At 44.0% G+C, this 16,839-nt stretch overlaps 1 protein-coding gene across 2 annotated transcripts in view; it reads left to right on the top strand.

Moving 5' to 3' along the window:
* Positions 1 to 16,839, top strand: part of SERPINB5 (serpin family B member 5) — a 142,618-nt gene that overhangs the window by 56,856 nt on the left and 68,923 nt on the right. For both annotated transcript variants that reach the window (XM_078687912.1, XM_078687911.1), the window contains one exon: positions 5,467 to 5,644. In XM_078687912.1, coding sequence (XP_078544038.1) covers positions 5,477 to 5,644 — 168 coding nt within the window. In that variant the 5' untranslated portion in view covers positions 5,467 to 5,476. The remainder of the gene's footprint in view (positions 1 to 5,466; positions 5,645 to 16,839) is intronic.

The following is a 16,839-nucleotide window of genomic DNA, read 5'->3' as shown; positions in this document are numbered from 1 at the left end:
AATGAACAATAGAACACTATCAAAAGTACTTATACGTCTATATCGACATTAAACAACAGCACGCATCCTATTCACATATGAAGTCATCCTACTCACTTATGCAAACAATGGATCATACTTACATATTTACTTAGCAAAACACTTATACAAACACCACTTCTTTTATTCATTTAGATAGTAATTCATACTTAGTGAATTATAAAATCATTATTACAAGTATACAGTTATCCATACAGTCACTCACAATCATTGTGTCTTATGTATACTTATTTATATACAACAACTGACACATACACTGCCTTTTATTTTTCTAGTTTGTTGGACCTGTACCTTTGAGAAATATATTTGCTCTTCACCACACCCATAAAGAGATTCCCTCACCCAAACTGTTAGAACATGTAGTTTTAACTTCATATATCTACTGAATCAACTATTCACACATCTTTGGACAGTCACACCCCCCCACCGAACCACACACACTTTCACACTCCCATACAAATACTCAGTTAACTAATCAATAACTAATATAGACTTTCACATAGCTAGTAACCAACTGTAGAATCAGTTTACACAACAACTGACAAAGTGATACAGATATTCACACAGTTTAGTCACTATCCACTATATTTAGTGAGACATTATAAATTGGTCAAGTAAACAGTCAATTACACTGCTACTAAATCCTCCATCCAAATATTTATTTATATATATCCACTCATTCTTCAATGTAAATTGCTATATATATAATGCATATTTAAATAACGAAGCAAACCACATTCACTGGATGATGTCATCAGTGATGTCATCAGTGATGTCATTTGAGATGTCATCAGTGATGTCACTGACCATGTTATGAATGATCTAATATGTGACATCATCAGCAGTGGATTGCGGGTGCGCGAAATATAGTTAGTACAACTAACTATATAGGAGCAATTTCATTGGTTTTGTATGAGTAAAATGTCCAGCTAATTATAACACCACTAAAACTTATAGTTTTTTGAGTATATATATATATATATTTATATATATATATATATATATATATATATATATATATATATATATATATATACACATCTATATATATTTTAATGGGTTTTTAAATAGGGTTGAATTTTTGTATATATTTTATATGTTTTATAATGTTTAGTCATTTAAAACAATTTGTTAATTTAATTATATATAATGCAAATTATTTATTTACATTATTTATTAGATTACAAAAAAATAAACTATTATTTTAATTTTTATTGGGCTAATTAGTTTGTTGATTATGTAAATTAGTGAATTGTATTAAGGTATTTTTGAGTTAATTAAATGTATTGTTTCGGTATTTTTACATAATAGTTAGTTGTGCAATAATATTTTTTGTTTCGTTCATGTTGGCTTTTTCTGGAAGTGTTTTAAATGTAATGTTCTAATTTGTAAATACTTTCTAAGATGATTTTATTTTTTATTTGTATTTTTGATGTTGTTAACATAATTTTAATTAAATATACCAATTGCATATTTTTTTAAATACTATTTACTTTTCAGTTAATTTGTTGTTTTTTTTACGTGTTTTAGGTTTGATTTCTATATAAATGGGAATTGTACATCTAATGTAGTTGGTGTAGAATAGTAAATTTGACCTTGCCAAAAGTCCAACACTTTCCCTATTGTTGCTCTGGTTGAAGAGGTACTAGTAATTTTGACCTCTACAGTGTGCAACGATGTTTCTCGTGTTGCTGAAGTCCAACACTTTCCCTACCATTGCTCAGGCTGAAGTGGGAATAGTAAATCCGACCTCTACAAGCTCCACCACTTTCACTATTGTTGATATAGTTTAGTGGGAATTCTAAATCTGTCCCATCTAAGATTAACACTTTCCATTCTTTTGCTCATATTGGACTGAAGATAGTACATATGACCCTTTCAAAGTCCAACACCCTCACTACTGTTGTCTTAGTTGGAGAGGGAGTAGTAAACATTCTCCCCAGCATCCACCAGTTTCCCTACTGTTGCTTACATTGAAGTGAGAACAGTAATTCCAATCCCTCAAAATCCAACACTTTCCATGCTCATGCTCAGGGTAAAGTGGAAATAGTAAATCTACCCATTTTTAATTCCAACACTTGCCTTACTGTTGCTCAAGTTGGAGTTTGAATAGTAAATATGAACCCTCTATAGTCCATCCCTTTCCCCACTGTTTCTCTGGTTGGAATGGGAAAAGTATAGTTGACCCCTCCATAGTAAAAAAGAAAAGTCCCACTATTGCTTTGGTTGAAGGGAGAATTGTAAATCTGACCTCTCTAAACTGTAACATTTTCCATACTCTTGGTGTTATTTTTAATAATGTATTCTATATTTTTATTTAATTTCACCTTTTAATATGTAGTTTGCTAATTATTCATATAAGCATTCTTAGGTTTTATAATTCATTTTTATGTACTAATTTTAGATCTTTTCATGATAGGTTAATTTTTTACATTTATTAGTAAATTATATATAATCAGTTGCTCGGGAGGTGGTGTGCGCTATGCAAAGGTATGTGAATTTGCATGAACTATGAAAGGGATGTGAATTCGCGTGAACTATGACTGTGAACTCTCCATACACCGAGTAGATTGCGTTGAAACAATATTTGACAAAATGTTTTCATGGCTGCTGTTTGGAAATAAAATAATTTCGGGTGTATAGAGAAAGCATTAGCGCTGTCTCTACCGATGTATTATTTTGGGACCACTTTAAGCAAAGGTAGCTTGGTTCGGGTCTTATTTTGTATCTTTTGGCTCCAAAACTTCCTGTAAATTTCTGTATGAATGTGCCAAAACTGGATGCTCACGAACTGAATCCACTTGGATACGTTACTTGACGATGGCTCTTATTTCTAACGGCCTGGTTTGTGGTGCTATTAGGACACACAGCTAAATATGACGTCGAGGAGTTCGTAATGTCATGGATGCAGTGAATATCGCCTATCACGAGTATTGCCCACATGATGAAGCATATTATGTGGGTTTTGATGCTTACTATTCCAAAACCCACATATCCTAATTTGCAGGCCACTTTTAATGAGGGCCTGTGGCAAAAAAACGTTGGGTTAAAGTACTACTACAAATTAAAATGACTTTCAAATATGCCCATCTCACCTCCCCAGGACACTGATTAGGCTCCTTGACCACGTGGGAGCCAATGGTACGGTTTATCAGCTGAATGCTGCAAGCAGTAACACTTAAAGAGAAGTATCAGGTAATGCTTATTTAATAGCATTTGTTGTTAATTGAATTAAAACACATCTATGCTATGAGAGGTAGAAGTCTGCATCACCCCAAGCCATAGTTCACCCTTGGAGAAACATTGCATCATCTTGAAGGCAGCATCCTTATGTAATTCGATGTAAGCTATCACATAGTGATAACCACAGGTTCCATCCTGAAACGAAGGCCCCACTTCCCCCATTGTCTCATTTCACAGAGACCTCAATTCTACTTATCTATCAACCGTCTGTAAGCACATTATTTGAGTTTGTTACCCCCAACCTGTGATCACAGCTTGCCAGACTTGTTCTGTTCCAGAGCCGCTGGCAGACTTTTTAATCCACATTGTTAGTGAAGCTGCTACCTTTGAAGGCAGCATGTGATCCGAATAATAAGTGTTGATTAAAAGGCATCTGTTTTGACTCTGTACCTCTCCATGTAAAGTTTGCCTTTATTTGTTTTCAGAGGTCCTAATGCTGCCCTACATGTGGCCTTTTCATTGTTAGTGGTAAATGCCTTTTTGTCTTATCTCCTGCATATTCATGGGGAGACATGTTACAAGCCTATGTTTCCCTACTCAGAAACTTACAACCCAAGTATATTCCAGACAAACTCCAATTGAAGTTTAATCACCCCTGGTTTTGGATGACCTAAAATTAGCAGTCGAATGGGCCTGATCCTCATAAGAGCAATGGAAGTTTTCTATAAAAGTATAAAATGCCATTTGGCCAAGTTGTAAATCCAATGTATCTGTCATTGCCTCAAGAATCCCATTCATTGAATATATTTATTTTAAAATAAATGGAAAATTCCCGGGGATGTGATACTTGTCAGCATTTATTGATGTTTAATCTTTCATCTTGAACACTTTGACCCTCTAAAAATAGAAGAGACCTATAGCATGATAATTCTTTTTAAGGTACCTTACGATTTCCATGGATTTCTCAATATGTGAGTATTAAATTGTAATTGTATTAAGATATAAATTAAGCTTTTGGTCCGAGTTCATAGTTAATAACAAACTTAGTTAAGTCTGTCTGACGTCTAATAAATTTGTGGTTTACTGATACTAACACTTCAATCAAATTTTCTGGCGTTTATGTTTTTTCATAAATGTACTGATTAGGATATTAGAAGCAGCGTATTATTTCTTCTTAATTATTAAAAAAGTGTTGATCAACTTTGTTGATTCATTGGAAAGTGAAGAGATCATTACAATGCCATTATTTAGGGGATCCTCCGAGTGCTTGCTCGATCCCTTTTTTCAATACATTTCCATGTGCTTCAAGCAAAAATTGAGGACTGGATTAGACGTAGTGCCCACTTGTCCACGTTTCTCCAAAGATCAACCTCTCTTATGTATAGATTATGCTACTGCTCGCTATGTTTTTTGTTTCCATCTTCATCTGTGTTTCATCTGTTAGTAAAGCCAGTTTAAAGAAATCAAACTGAAAACTGTACAACTATATGATCCGACTCACACCCCAACAATCTATGCAACAGGTGCTATTAATATTAGTTTTATACACAAAAGAACCAATTCACAGTGGATCTGCTATGACTTACATTTCTAGTACTCCTGGCTTATCCTGGAAATTCAGGAGTAAGTCATGATTAAGCCAGGAGTACAGTAGTAGGCCAGGAGTAATATAAGAGATCCTTAGCTACTCATAGCCAAACCAACGTTTATGAATTGGGCCCAAATTGCATACTTAAGATCTAATTCCTTATAAATAATTATTTTGTTCACTTGAGTTCTCCTTTTAGAAGGGCATGGCACGCAAAGACAGAGGAAAACCACATAGACGTTTTAAGGGATGGGCATAGTGGCAATTGCCCATGGCCCCCACCTTCCAAGGGTGCCCCGGCAAAGTGAAATTTCTCCCCATCTCCCTTCTGTCTATTTTTTGTCTCAAACCTTTAATGTAGAATTCAACATTATGTAGTATTATGGGACTTGAAGCAGCATAAAATGGGAAATAACGTTCTAAATTGTTCCTAACAGAGTAAACCTAAAATATTTTGTGGCCTGGGCTTCTAAAATCCTTTAGATGACACTGGGTCAATAATAAAGCGAAGTGAATGGACTTAATTAATACCTGATACAAAGCACACAATAGCTGACAACTTGTCCACGCTTTACGTAAAAGAATATTTGAAGCACAACTACATCTTAGCAAACGCATGGATATATTGTTAATTTTGTTTCTTTTTGTTGTTGCAGGTCTTTCCTGATGGCTACCCTCCTACACGCCAACATTAGTTTTGCTCTGGACATATACAAAAAAATTATTGAACATGACAAGAAAGCAAATATAATTTTTTCACCCATATGTATCTCAGCCTCTTTGGCTCTGGCTAGCAAAGGAGCAAAAAATGACACGGAAGTCAAACTGAAGAAGGTAAGTCACATGAAATATTGAGCTTAATTTCACATCTGCCTACAGCGCTGATACCGTATGAGGTATGATTTGGTGTTTGATATGTGAATAGCGAGCATCAGTAAATATGGACTTTACTTCAAGTGCAGGCAGTTTTAGAATTTACACAGAAAACCTAAGAAACGGAGATGATCCAAAATTTGCAAATGATGTACTACTGACTAAGGTAGTTACTAAAGCAATTGAGTGCCAGACTTCAACAGCAAAACAAGTAACAAGCTTTTGCAACGCAATAGGTCTCACGTTTGTGAGAGTTAGTGCTATTGGCATTGTAATTGCCTATGTATTTTACCTATGTGTTTTGGAGTTACTGATAGGACCAGAGAAGCAGCTGCAGCACTGTCCAGAGGACTTAGAATGAGGAATTATCACTGTGAGCAAAGACACAGCTGTAACATTGCCCACAGGATTTTGAATGGGGAAGTTAATGACAGGACCAGAGAAGCAGCTAGCAGCACTGTCTAGAGGACTAAGAATGAGGAATTACCACTGGGAACAGAGGCAGAGCTGCAGCACACGGCATAGAGGACTTAGAATGGAGGAGTTATAGACGGGACCAGAGAATCTGCACTGCCAAGAGGACTAAGAATGAGGTATTACCATTGTGAACAGAGGCACACCTGCAGCACTGTCTGGAGGATTTAGAATGATGATTTACAGATGGGACCAGAGTAAATGTAAATGTCGGAATTTGTAAGCACACAGCTACCTCCACCGGAGGTGTCCCAGCGCTGTCCGTATACCGCTTAGGAACCCTTCCTGGCTTTCCTGGGAAATGTCCACTCCTGGGCACCCCCCGGGGCAGCCAGGCATCCCAGCGCTTTTGGGGCCCTTGTGGAGACTAAGCAAGCTATTGCCCAGAGTTGCAGCGTGGGACCCATGATAAGAACAGGCACTGAGGCAAGAATATCCAGTCAGGGGAATTAATGAGCCGGAGACCCGCCGAGGCGGGAATCAAACCCTGGTCCCTGGGCAGAGCTCTGCATCAAGGTCTGCCTGCTCTAACCATTGAGCCACACTTCTCCACTAAAGCAGCTAGCAGCACTGTCTGGAAGGCTTAGAATGAGGAATTACCAACTGGACCAGAGTAGCAGGACAGGAATGTTGCGGGTGTATGCATCCCTTGCAAAGCAGGGGCCAATTTATTTTCTTATATACCCTCCATTCTATTACTGCAAGTACTGCCTGAGTTTGCTCTACAGAGGCTTAATTAACACCAGGAAAGATGCACCTCCATATGACTCCCCATTCCCTGTGCACTAGCAATGAAGTAATCATCTGTTGGCATTACTAAATTCTCAAGTACTGTCAAAGCTGGCTTGTATACAGGGCTTCCTTACCATATTTGTGAGTTGTAATTACACTGTGTGAGATGGGGCAGTCGGATGACGCTCACACAACTTGTTTGTAGCAGCAGGAGTTCTGAGGGCTTCCAAACAGCCCTTCCCACAGACCCCCGAACCCACAAACCCATAATTTTAGGCACCCACCTCGCCACCGCCACTGCTGGAATATACCTCTATTTTGGGGGAGGGATCCTCCAGGCCATCAATTACCATTCCATTCATGACTGGCCAGGCATTGCCACTGCTGCTCTCTGCTGCCGCGGCCTCCTCCTCCGATCCCTGAAGCAGCACCCATGCAGCACCAATAAGTAACTGCCGCTAGAGTGAGCTGGGAGAGCCGCCTCCTTGAGCCGGGGCCCTGCAGCTCTCTCTGGCCGCTTTCCATAGCTGTGCCCCAACTGAATGGTGAATATGGCCACAGCCCTACTACCTGAGGAGCATGGAAAGGGAGCGGCGCCCGGGATTAGCCTTGATGTGGGAGGATAATAAAAGACAAAAACAGGTGACGTGCTAAAACATATAGCATGGCACCCATGCCTATTAAAGGTATGTGCATGGGTACCAATAAAGGTGCCATGCTAGTCAAAAAAAAACATTAACGGAGGAAAATCGTTAGCCTTGATAGGGGACGAGAAAATAATACACAACAAAGACAAAAGCGGGTACCGTGCTAAAACATATAGGGTGGCGTTGATGCATATTAAAGTTAAGTGCATGGCGACCTGTGAAAGAACATTAACAGTGTAAATGAAAGACACAAGAAAGACAAAAAAGCTAAAACATATATTGTGACGCCTGTGCTTATTAAAGTTACGCTCATGGCGGCTGCCATGCTGATACAAAAAAACATTAATGGAGTAAATGAAAGACACAAGAAAGACAAAAGTGAGCGCGTGCTAAAACATATAGCCCTGCGCCTGTGCTTGTCAAAGTTATGCGCATGGCGGCCCGTGAATAGGAAAAAGAGTACTCTTGAAAAACAGATTAACAATGCAAGCGGAAGGTAACTGCCACCTGGTGCTGCGCTTCAAAAATAGAAGTGAGATATCGTTGCGTGAACCATTTAAAAAGCAGCAAAGAAGAGTGACATTGCATTGAACCAGTGGGAAGGCCGGAGGTAGGACATACGTTCCTTTTGACTGCAGCACGTTTTCCAGACAGCGCTGTCTAGGATCAACCTAAAGAACTGGGATGAAAATTCAGCAGGTGGGATTCTGCTCCTTCCCAAACCAAAACCTGTCAGTGGAAAGGAGTTTACATGGAAAGAAACAAAAATATATGTTGGGGTTCTGAAAAGATGCTCACGTTGAACCATCCAACTGGTTGCCCCCTGTCCCCTGAGTCCTACTAAGCACATTGAAATATTCTTTATGTACCTGGTTATAGATTTTATTTGATCAGATATAATTTTTGCCACTAGAGCCAATATCGGCATACAGGAGTTTTTTGCCTTGGACTATATATGACAATGAAACAAAAAAAGGGAATGATACTGGTTAATAATGTGCAACTGGAAACAATTCGCAAATTTAGACAATTAGACACCAAGCAAACCAATCAGTCACGAGTGAAGCTAGTTTCTAGCTGTAACTGGTTGTGTGCAGATGCCAGAAATAAGACTGTGCTTCCCGAAGTATGCTGAAACCTGCACAGCCTGGCAGTGTAAAAGAGGCAACTGAATGAATTAATGAATACATTAATACTTGTATTGACAGGTTAATAAAAAAATGTATTCATTGTGAAACAATAATAAGGCCTTCTGTTCTGGGTATTTTGAGGAAGTGGTGTGTTCTCATGTCCAAATAATCATTGGCAATGCCAATAGGTCTGGCTTTCAAAAAAAATTGTATGGTAACGTGTAGCATTACAAGTATATAGCATGAAATTAACATGTATTTGTATGGAAGCTAAGATCTGTAGAGTAGTATTTCAGTGGGTTGAAAGGTCATGTTATGTTATGTTATGTTAACTCGGATTTATAAAGCGCCTGTTCACCGACAGGTCTCTTAGCGCTAACCCCACCAAAGCACAGATACACAAGCTCCCAGTCTAGTCCCATGCTGTGCCCAAAGCCTCTATAAAGAGAAGGGTCTAAAGTTTTTTCCTGAAGGGGAGAATGGCGGGTTCCCTGCGTAGGCTCTCCGATAGTCCATTCCACAGTTGAGGGATAATTACAGAAAAGGCTCTGCCACCTTTGGAGGTAGTTTTGAAGCGCGGGCAGGCCAGTAGGCCTGCCTCGGACGACCGGAGGGTACGTCCTGACATATAGTTCTCGATGGGCTCCTTGATGTGGACTGGGGCCTGGCCATGGATGGCTTTGTGGGTAATGCAGAGACCTTTGAACCTGGCTCTCTGTTTAATGGGGAGCCAGTGCAGCTGCTGCAGTAAGGGAGTGGCATGTTCTTGTCTGGGGAGCCTAAAGATCAGCCTAGCTGCGTCATTCATGGTTACTTGTAGTTTAGTTAGCAATTTTTTCTGGGAGACCAATGAACAGGGCATTGCCATAGTCCAACCGCAACGCAATGATTGCTGACATGACCGTTTGTAGTTTGGGATTTGAGAGGAGGGGAGCCAGTTTCCGCATTTGTCTCAGTACGCCCACGCAGGTCGCTATCACTGTGGACACTTGGTTCGATATGGTGAGCTTGGCATCTATTCTGATGCCAAGTCTTTTTATCACAGGAACTGGCGTAGGAGTGCTACTCAACTCTTGTGGCCAGAAGAGGTTGCTCCAGGGGTTGTTTCCGGTAGTGATGGCAAGAACCTCGGTCTTGTCGAGATCGTTTTAAGTGAATTGGCTGTCATCCAGTTAACCGTAAACCTAAGTATGTTTTGCACACTTGCGTGGGCATGGAAGGAGTTGTCAATCTGGAGGATTAATTGCGTATCATCAGCGTGGTTGAATACTTGGCAATCCATGCGGGCCAGAGCAACCACAAGCAGCTGGAGATAGATGTTGAAGAGAAGGGGGGACAGCGCTGAACCCTAGGGGACTCCGCATGTTAGTGCACCAATATTAGACACCCAGTCAACCAGTTGTACCCTTTGTGCCCGGCCTGACAGGAAGGATGGGACTCATTGATGTGCCAGCCCCTGGATACCCAACTCTGAGATCTGTTACAGTTGTTGGTCATGATTGACCGTGTTGAATGCCGCGGATAGGTCTAGTAGAACCAGGGCGCATGGCTTCCTGCTGTCAGCCGTGAGTGTCCATCACCCCAAGCATCTCTGTGCTGTGGTGGGCCCTAAAACCTGCCTGCCACCTGAACTAGCTGTTGTTCCTCAATGAAGAGTGATAGAGTTTTGAGAACATGCTGTTCCGCTACTTTTGCCAGGAGGGAAGTTGGGGGATGGGCCTATAGTTCTTAAAGTTGCCTGCATCTGCCCCAGGTTTTTTCAGTAGGGAGGTGACCCTGGCTTCCTTAATGTTAGCAGGGACACAGCCTGTTTCCAGTGATTGATTGAGCAGGTCAAGGACCTCCCTCTCTACACCAGGAAGAGCCATTCTTAACACCCTTGGTGGGCAGGGGTCCGCTGGCGAGCCCGACTTGACACGGTCCATCAGATGGATCAGGGAGTCTGCTCAAGTCTTGGAAGGGCGGTGAGAGGCTTTCCGTGGGCGGAAGGCGCTGGGTCCGTCACCAAAGGATACTGGTCATAGGGTGTAGTGTGTATGTCAGTTAAGATGTCCCTGACTTTATGGAGGAAGAAGGACTGGAACTTGTTGCAATCTTCCGGGCTAGCAGTCGATTTCTGCTCTTGTTTCTGACTAAGTTCTTTTAGAAGTCGAAAGGTTTCTTTCTGATTGTTATTGGCATCCATATTACTGGCCTCGTAGTATTCAGCCTTCCTGGTCATAATAGAGTTTTTGTGGGTGAGGAGCCACGCCAGCGACCAAGATGGCCGCTCGAGCATCGGCTCCGTCGGCCGCCACATCCTGACCATTCGGCACACTATCCTGAACCCCGTCCCTACCATCGGTTGGGGGACCAGCACCTGAGTCACTAGGTGAAAGTCTGGTTCGATTGGATGATCCCGCGACAGACTATCGTCGTCCGAAACTTCGGGGCCTACGAGTGTGGAAGCCGGGACGCCGAGTGTGACACTGGCCGCAGTGGAGTGCGACAACATCGGCCTTCGGGACCGGAAGTCGCCAGTCGGAACTTGACTATTTGCGGGGAGGCCGCGCTTGGAGTTACCTGGTCTACTTATCCTGGTCTGAGATCAAACCGCTGAGGAAACCGCCTAGACCCGCTTGCGCAGTGGTGGGGTTCTCCTGATCTGGCGGTGGCAATGGCGTCAAGAGGAGACCCTGAGAAGACCCAGACGAAAGTGAAGTCCACCAGACATGTCCAGTCTAACAAAATGGACAAATATTCCATCTCCAAGGGGTCCCAGATTGATACTAAGCGTACACTGACGGAGAGCAGAGATGGCGACTCAGTCGGGGAGGATTCCACTTTGAAAGACTTGATCACTGGGATCCAATCTTCCCTGGGCAATATGGACACTAAACTGGACTCGGTGTCGATCGAAGTGGGTCTTATAAGAGCTGACCTCACTAAAACGACCGAGAAAGTCAAAGACTTGGAGGTCAAGACGACGAGTCTCATCGAGGATGTGTCGGAGCTGCAGAAGGAGGTGCGAGATCTGAGGGCGGCCCGGACTCAATTCGATCGAAAGCTCGATGAATACGAGGGACGGGCGCGCCGCAATAACGTCCGAATACTGGGAGTACCGGAAAGGTCGGAGGGGATGACCCCTGACCTCTTTGTCGAGAAACTCATCTTGAAACATCTTAAGCCGAAGGGCCTCAGTAACTTTTTTACGGTGGAGAGGGCCCATAGAGGGGATGAGCGTATGCTACATGCAGGGGTGCAGGGAGGGGGGCTGGGGGTTGGGGACCGAGGGAATTTTGTTTGTTGGTTTGTTTGTTTTGTGTGACCAGAATCCGCTATGGGTGCCTGTGGATATCCTGTTCTTTTTTGGAGATATGAATGGCTTCCGGTAGGTCGGGTTTGGGGTTTTCCGTCCTCTGCTGGAATGTGAATGGCTTGGGCGATAAGATTAAGCGCACTATTGTGAATCAGCTGATTAGAAGGCACTCGCCGGACGTGGCGTTGCTGCAGGAAACCCATCTTATGGGTAAACGATGTATGGCGCTTCACCGTGGTGGCTACAAATTAGTGGCGCATGCTGGCTTTACTTCTGGCTCTACAGGAGTAGGGATCTTGGTAAACAACTCCTTTCCTCTCACTATTCAGTCGACGTGGTCTTATAATCGAGGCCGATATGTCAGCATATCGGGGCTTTGGGAAGGTAGGACTGTCATGTTTTTGTCTGTCTATGTCCCCCCAGCGCTACAGGCGGATAATTTTCGAGATTTGTGCCGAGTGTTTCTTACGCTGCCTGTTGGAACGTTGGTACTGGGCGGGGACTTCAACGCTGTAATGGATGGTGAGTTAGACAGGACTCCCCCCGTGTACTTTTGCCTTCCCGCAGATGGCTGGCGGATTTTGTCGCCACGTCGGGTTTGGTGGATGGGTGGAGACTTCGGCACCCCAGTGATGTGGGTTATACCCACGCCTCCACCACTCGCTCTCTCGGATAGACCATGTTCTATTGCCGGCGTCTCAGGCAGCCTCTATCCAGGAGGGGACTCGTTTGGCACGGGGGTGTCTGATCACTCGCCAATTTGGCTTCGATTGCGGATGGGAAAGGGTGATGTTGGTAGGGTTGCACCGATTAATGCATGGCACCTGAAAGACCCTACTGTCAGGAAGGAACTAGTGCTTGTCACGGATCGTTACTTTCAGGAGAATGAGGGGTCGGTCACTTCGAAATGCTCCCTGTGGGAGGCTTACAAACTGTCGCACGGGGGGAGGTACTCTCCCTAATATCCGGGCAGAAGAAGAAGAGCAGGGCGGAAATAGATAGAGTAGAGGCGGAGCTATTGGTCTTAGAAATCGCTGTCTCCTCCGGGATCGACCCTAGGGCGGGGCACCGTCTTGGGTTGCTCCGGGATGAGTACAGGACCCTGACACGTGACAGAACAAAGACGCAACAAGCTAACACGCAGAGTAGAATATATGAACATGGTGACAAGGCCGGGAAGTTGATAGCTTGGTTGGAAAAGGGCGATTGGGGTTTTCGGCTGATACCAAAACTGCGTATTGCGTGTTCAGTGTCATCGGATCCTCAGGCGATTGTGGATGACTTTGCCCGGTATTTTAAGGAGGTCTATACTTCAGCGGAGGGCTTCACGGAGGAGGAGAATGCTGACATGATTCGCGACATCCCGATATTGGTTCTATCTATTGAGCATAGAGAGTTCTTTGATTCCGCTCTCACTAATGATGAGGTGGCAATGGCCATCAGAGGGGTTCATTCTGGCAGGGCTTCTGGCCCGAACGGTCTTCCCATTGAATTGTTTAAATTACTCGCCGACCGCTTGGCCCCGTACTTAAAAGACATGTATCTTGAGAGCAGAGACCGCAGCGAGCTACCTTATGATCAACGCCTCGTGAATATCGTGGTCATTTATAAGGAGGGTAAGCCACGTCTGGATTGCTCGTCATATCGCCCGATCTCCCTATTGAACGTGTAGCCTAAGGCGTTGGCCAAATTGCTTGCTGCCCGCCTGGTGAAGGTCATCACGACGCTGGTGCATCCGGACCAGTCCGGTTTTATGCCGCGTCGGAACACCGCCCTTAATCTCCGTTGGCTCCATGGGGTGGTGGCAAGCGCGTCCTACATCCATGAGCCGGCGGTGTTGTTGTCCCTGGATGCCACCATGGCTTTTGACAGAGTGGAATGGCCGTATCTTTTTGCGGTCCTGGAGAAGATGGGGTTTGGCCCCGAGTTTATCGGCTGGGTTCGCCTTCTGTACTCGGCCCCACTGTCTCGCGTAGTCGTAAACAACCATAAATCCAGCGACTTTTAACTTGGGAGGGGCACTCGACAGGGTTGCCCTCTTTTACCACTTTTGTTCGCCCTGGCCCTCGAGGCGCTTGCGGCCTGGGTAAGGTGGGACCGTTTGATCAGGGGATTGCGTTGGACTTCAGACTGGGAGGATAAGATCTTGTTGTACGCTGATGACATTCTGTTGTATTTGACCTCCCCACGTGGTTCCCTGATGGTTTTTATGGATGTCCTTGTGATTTTCGGGAGGTACTCGGGCTTCGCTATTAAATGGGTCCTCTTCGTGTTGAGTGGTGAGCCTCCTAGGGTACCAGAGAATTGCCCAGTGAAGTTGGAATTGGTCAGTTTTCAGTATTTGGGTATCCAGATCTCGAGGTACCCCAAGGTCCGCTTCAGATTGAATTTGTTGCCCCCGTTGGCCAGACTGTGTGGTGACGTCGCTAGGTGGAAAGCACTCCCGCTTTCCTTATTGGGCCTTGCGGTCCTCTTTAAGATGATGGCCCTCCCGCGCTTTTTATATGCTTTGCAGAATTCTTGTGATCCGGTGCCCCCGTCGTATTTTAGTGAGATAGAATCGCTGCAGCGGGCCTTTTGTGGGAGGGGAGGCCCCGTATTGCATTGTCGAAATTGATGTTGCCTTGGTACGACGGGGGTATCGGTCTGCCCAACATCAGGAAATACTATTGGGCGTCCCAGTTGGCGCCCATTAATCAAGCAATCTATGGCTCACCGATGGATCCGGGTTTCGCTATGGACCGTGGCCAAGTGCCCGGGGGAGAGTATACTAGGGTGTTATATGCGAAATGTGGTTGTTTCCCCTTGGTGGGTCCTCCATCAACGGCGACAAAGATATGGCAGGAGGCTACAAGGGCCCTTAACTGGGCAGGGCGTATAACAATGGCTACTCCCTTGTGGAGCTCAGAGAAGTTGGGGACACTGTGGAAAACGAAAGGGTTTGACCGGTGGGATTTGATTGGAATTGTGCAGGTGCGAGATGTGTGGGGTAAAGATGGGATGTTTACATTTGAGGAGCTGCAAGCCAAGTACCAGCTGCACGATACTGAACGGTTTTGGTACCTTCAGATTCATCATGCCTGACGTGCAGTGGTCCCCCATGGCGAGAAACCTCCGGTGGCCTCTCCGCTTGGGGATCGATTGCTAGACGGTCACATGCCAACCAGAGCCATGTCATTGACATACAATAAGCTGGTTAATCATACTGAGGATCCCCTGGTGAAGCTTAGGGACCAGTGAGTCGCAAATGGCTTTGTTTTGGATGAGGAGGACTGGAGAGAGGCGGTATCATCCCCTAGAACAGTGGCGGTCCCAATGCGAGTTCGATTGGTCCAACTTGGGATTCTGCACCGCTCCTACACCACGGGTCCTGGATTGTTAAGGATGGGGTTGGCTGTGTCTGCGGATTGCCGAAGAGGGTATGGAGGGCCGGAAACGTTCCTACCTATTCTGTGGGAGTGTGAGAAGGTCCGTGATTTTTGGACGAGGATACACTTAAAGATGAGTGAAGTGTGGGGTGTACGGATCGAGTTGGAAGCGCATCGCTATTTGCTGAATGTCTGGGAGCCCTCCGACGTTTCGAGCCATGGCAAGATTTGGGTCACTCTTGCTTGCGCAATTGCCAAGCGCAATTTTGCTCAACTCTGGGGTGCGGCTCAGGCACCACGGGTTGGGAAGTGGATGGAGGACCTTGACTGGTGTATGTTCCGGGAGAGGTCTGTGTATGTATGAATCTATGACATAATATCGAGACAGAATATCTACATACAAAATTATAGACAAAAATTTCGACATCAAAAATATCGGAGTTATATCTTCATAAAGGTAAGTACAAAAATATCGAAAAAAATATCGTAGTACAAAAATATCGATGTTAAAAATATCGTTTTTTTAAATGTATTAATATTAATGTAAAAATTATTTAAAAATACATATAATTTTACAAATATTAAATATAAACATTAAAACATATTTAAAAAATAATAAATAATACATATACATTTAAAATAAATTTAAAACTCTAGATATAAATTAATATATACAGTTACTCCACATATTGCGACAGTAGGAAAAGCGTTGGATAGCGTAGGGGTAAAAATTACTAATCCCACTCCAGAGGGTGCAACAGTAGGGAAAACGTTGGATAGAGTAGGGGTAAAAATTACTATTCCCACTCCAGAGGGTGCAACAGTAGGGAAAACGTTGGATAGCATAGGGGTAAAAATTACTATTCCCACTCCAGAGGGTGCAACAGTAGGGAAAGCGTCGGATAGCGTAGGGGTAACAATTACTATTCCCACTCCAGAGGGTGCAACAGTAGGGAAAGCGTTGGATAGCCTAGGGGTAAAAATTACTATCCCCACTCCAGAGAGTGCAACAGTAGGGAAAGCGTTGGATAGCGTAAGGGTAAAAATTACTATTCCCACTCCAGAGGGTTCAACAGTAGGGAAAGCGTTGGATAGCGTAGGGGTAAAAATTACTATTCCCACTCCAGAGGGGGCAACAGTAGGGAAAGCGTTGGATAGCGTAGGGGTAAAAATTACTATTCCCACTCCATAGAGTGCAACAGTAGGGAAAGCGTTGGATTGTGTAGGGGTAAAAATTACTATTCCCACTCCAGAAGGTGCAACAGTAGGGAAAGCATTGGATAGCGTAGGGGTAAAAATTACTATTCCCACTCCAGAGGGTGCAACAGTAGGGAAAGCGTTGGATAGCGTGGGGGTAAAAATTACTATTCCCACTCCAGAGAGTGCAACAGTAGGGAAAGCGTTGGATAGCGTAGGGGTACAAAGTACTATTCCCACTCCAGAGGGTGCAACAGTAGGGAAAGCGTTGGATAGCATAGGGGTAACAATTACTATTCTCACTCCAGAG

The sequence above is a fragment of the Lissotriton helveticus genome, chromosome 4_1, assembly GCF_964261635.1.
Source record: "Lissotriton helveticus chromosome 4_1, aLisHel1.1, whole genome shotgun sequence".
In the NCBI taxonomy this organism is placed as follows: Eukaryota; Metazoa; Chordata; class Amphibia; order Caudata; family Salamandridae; genus Lissotriton; species Lissotriton helveticus.
Note: the sequence above shows the minus strand (reverse complement) of the source record. Positions and strands in the feature narration are given on the sequence as shown.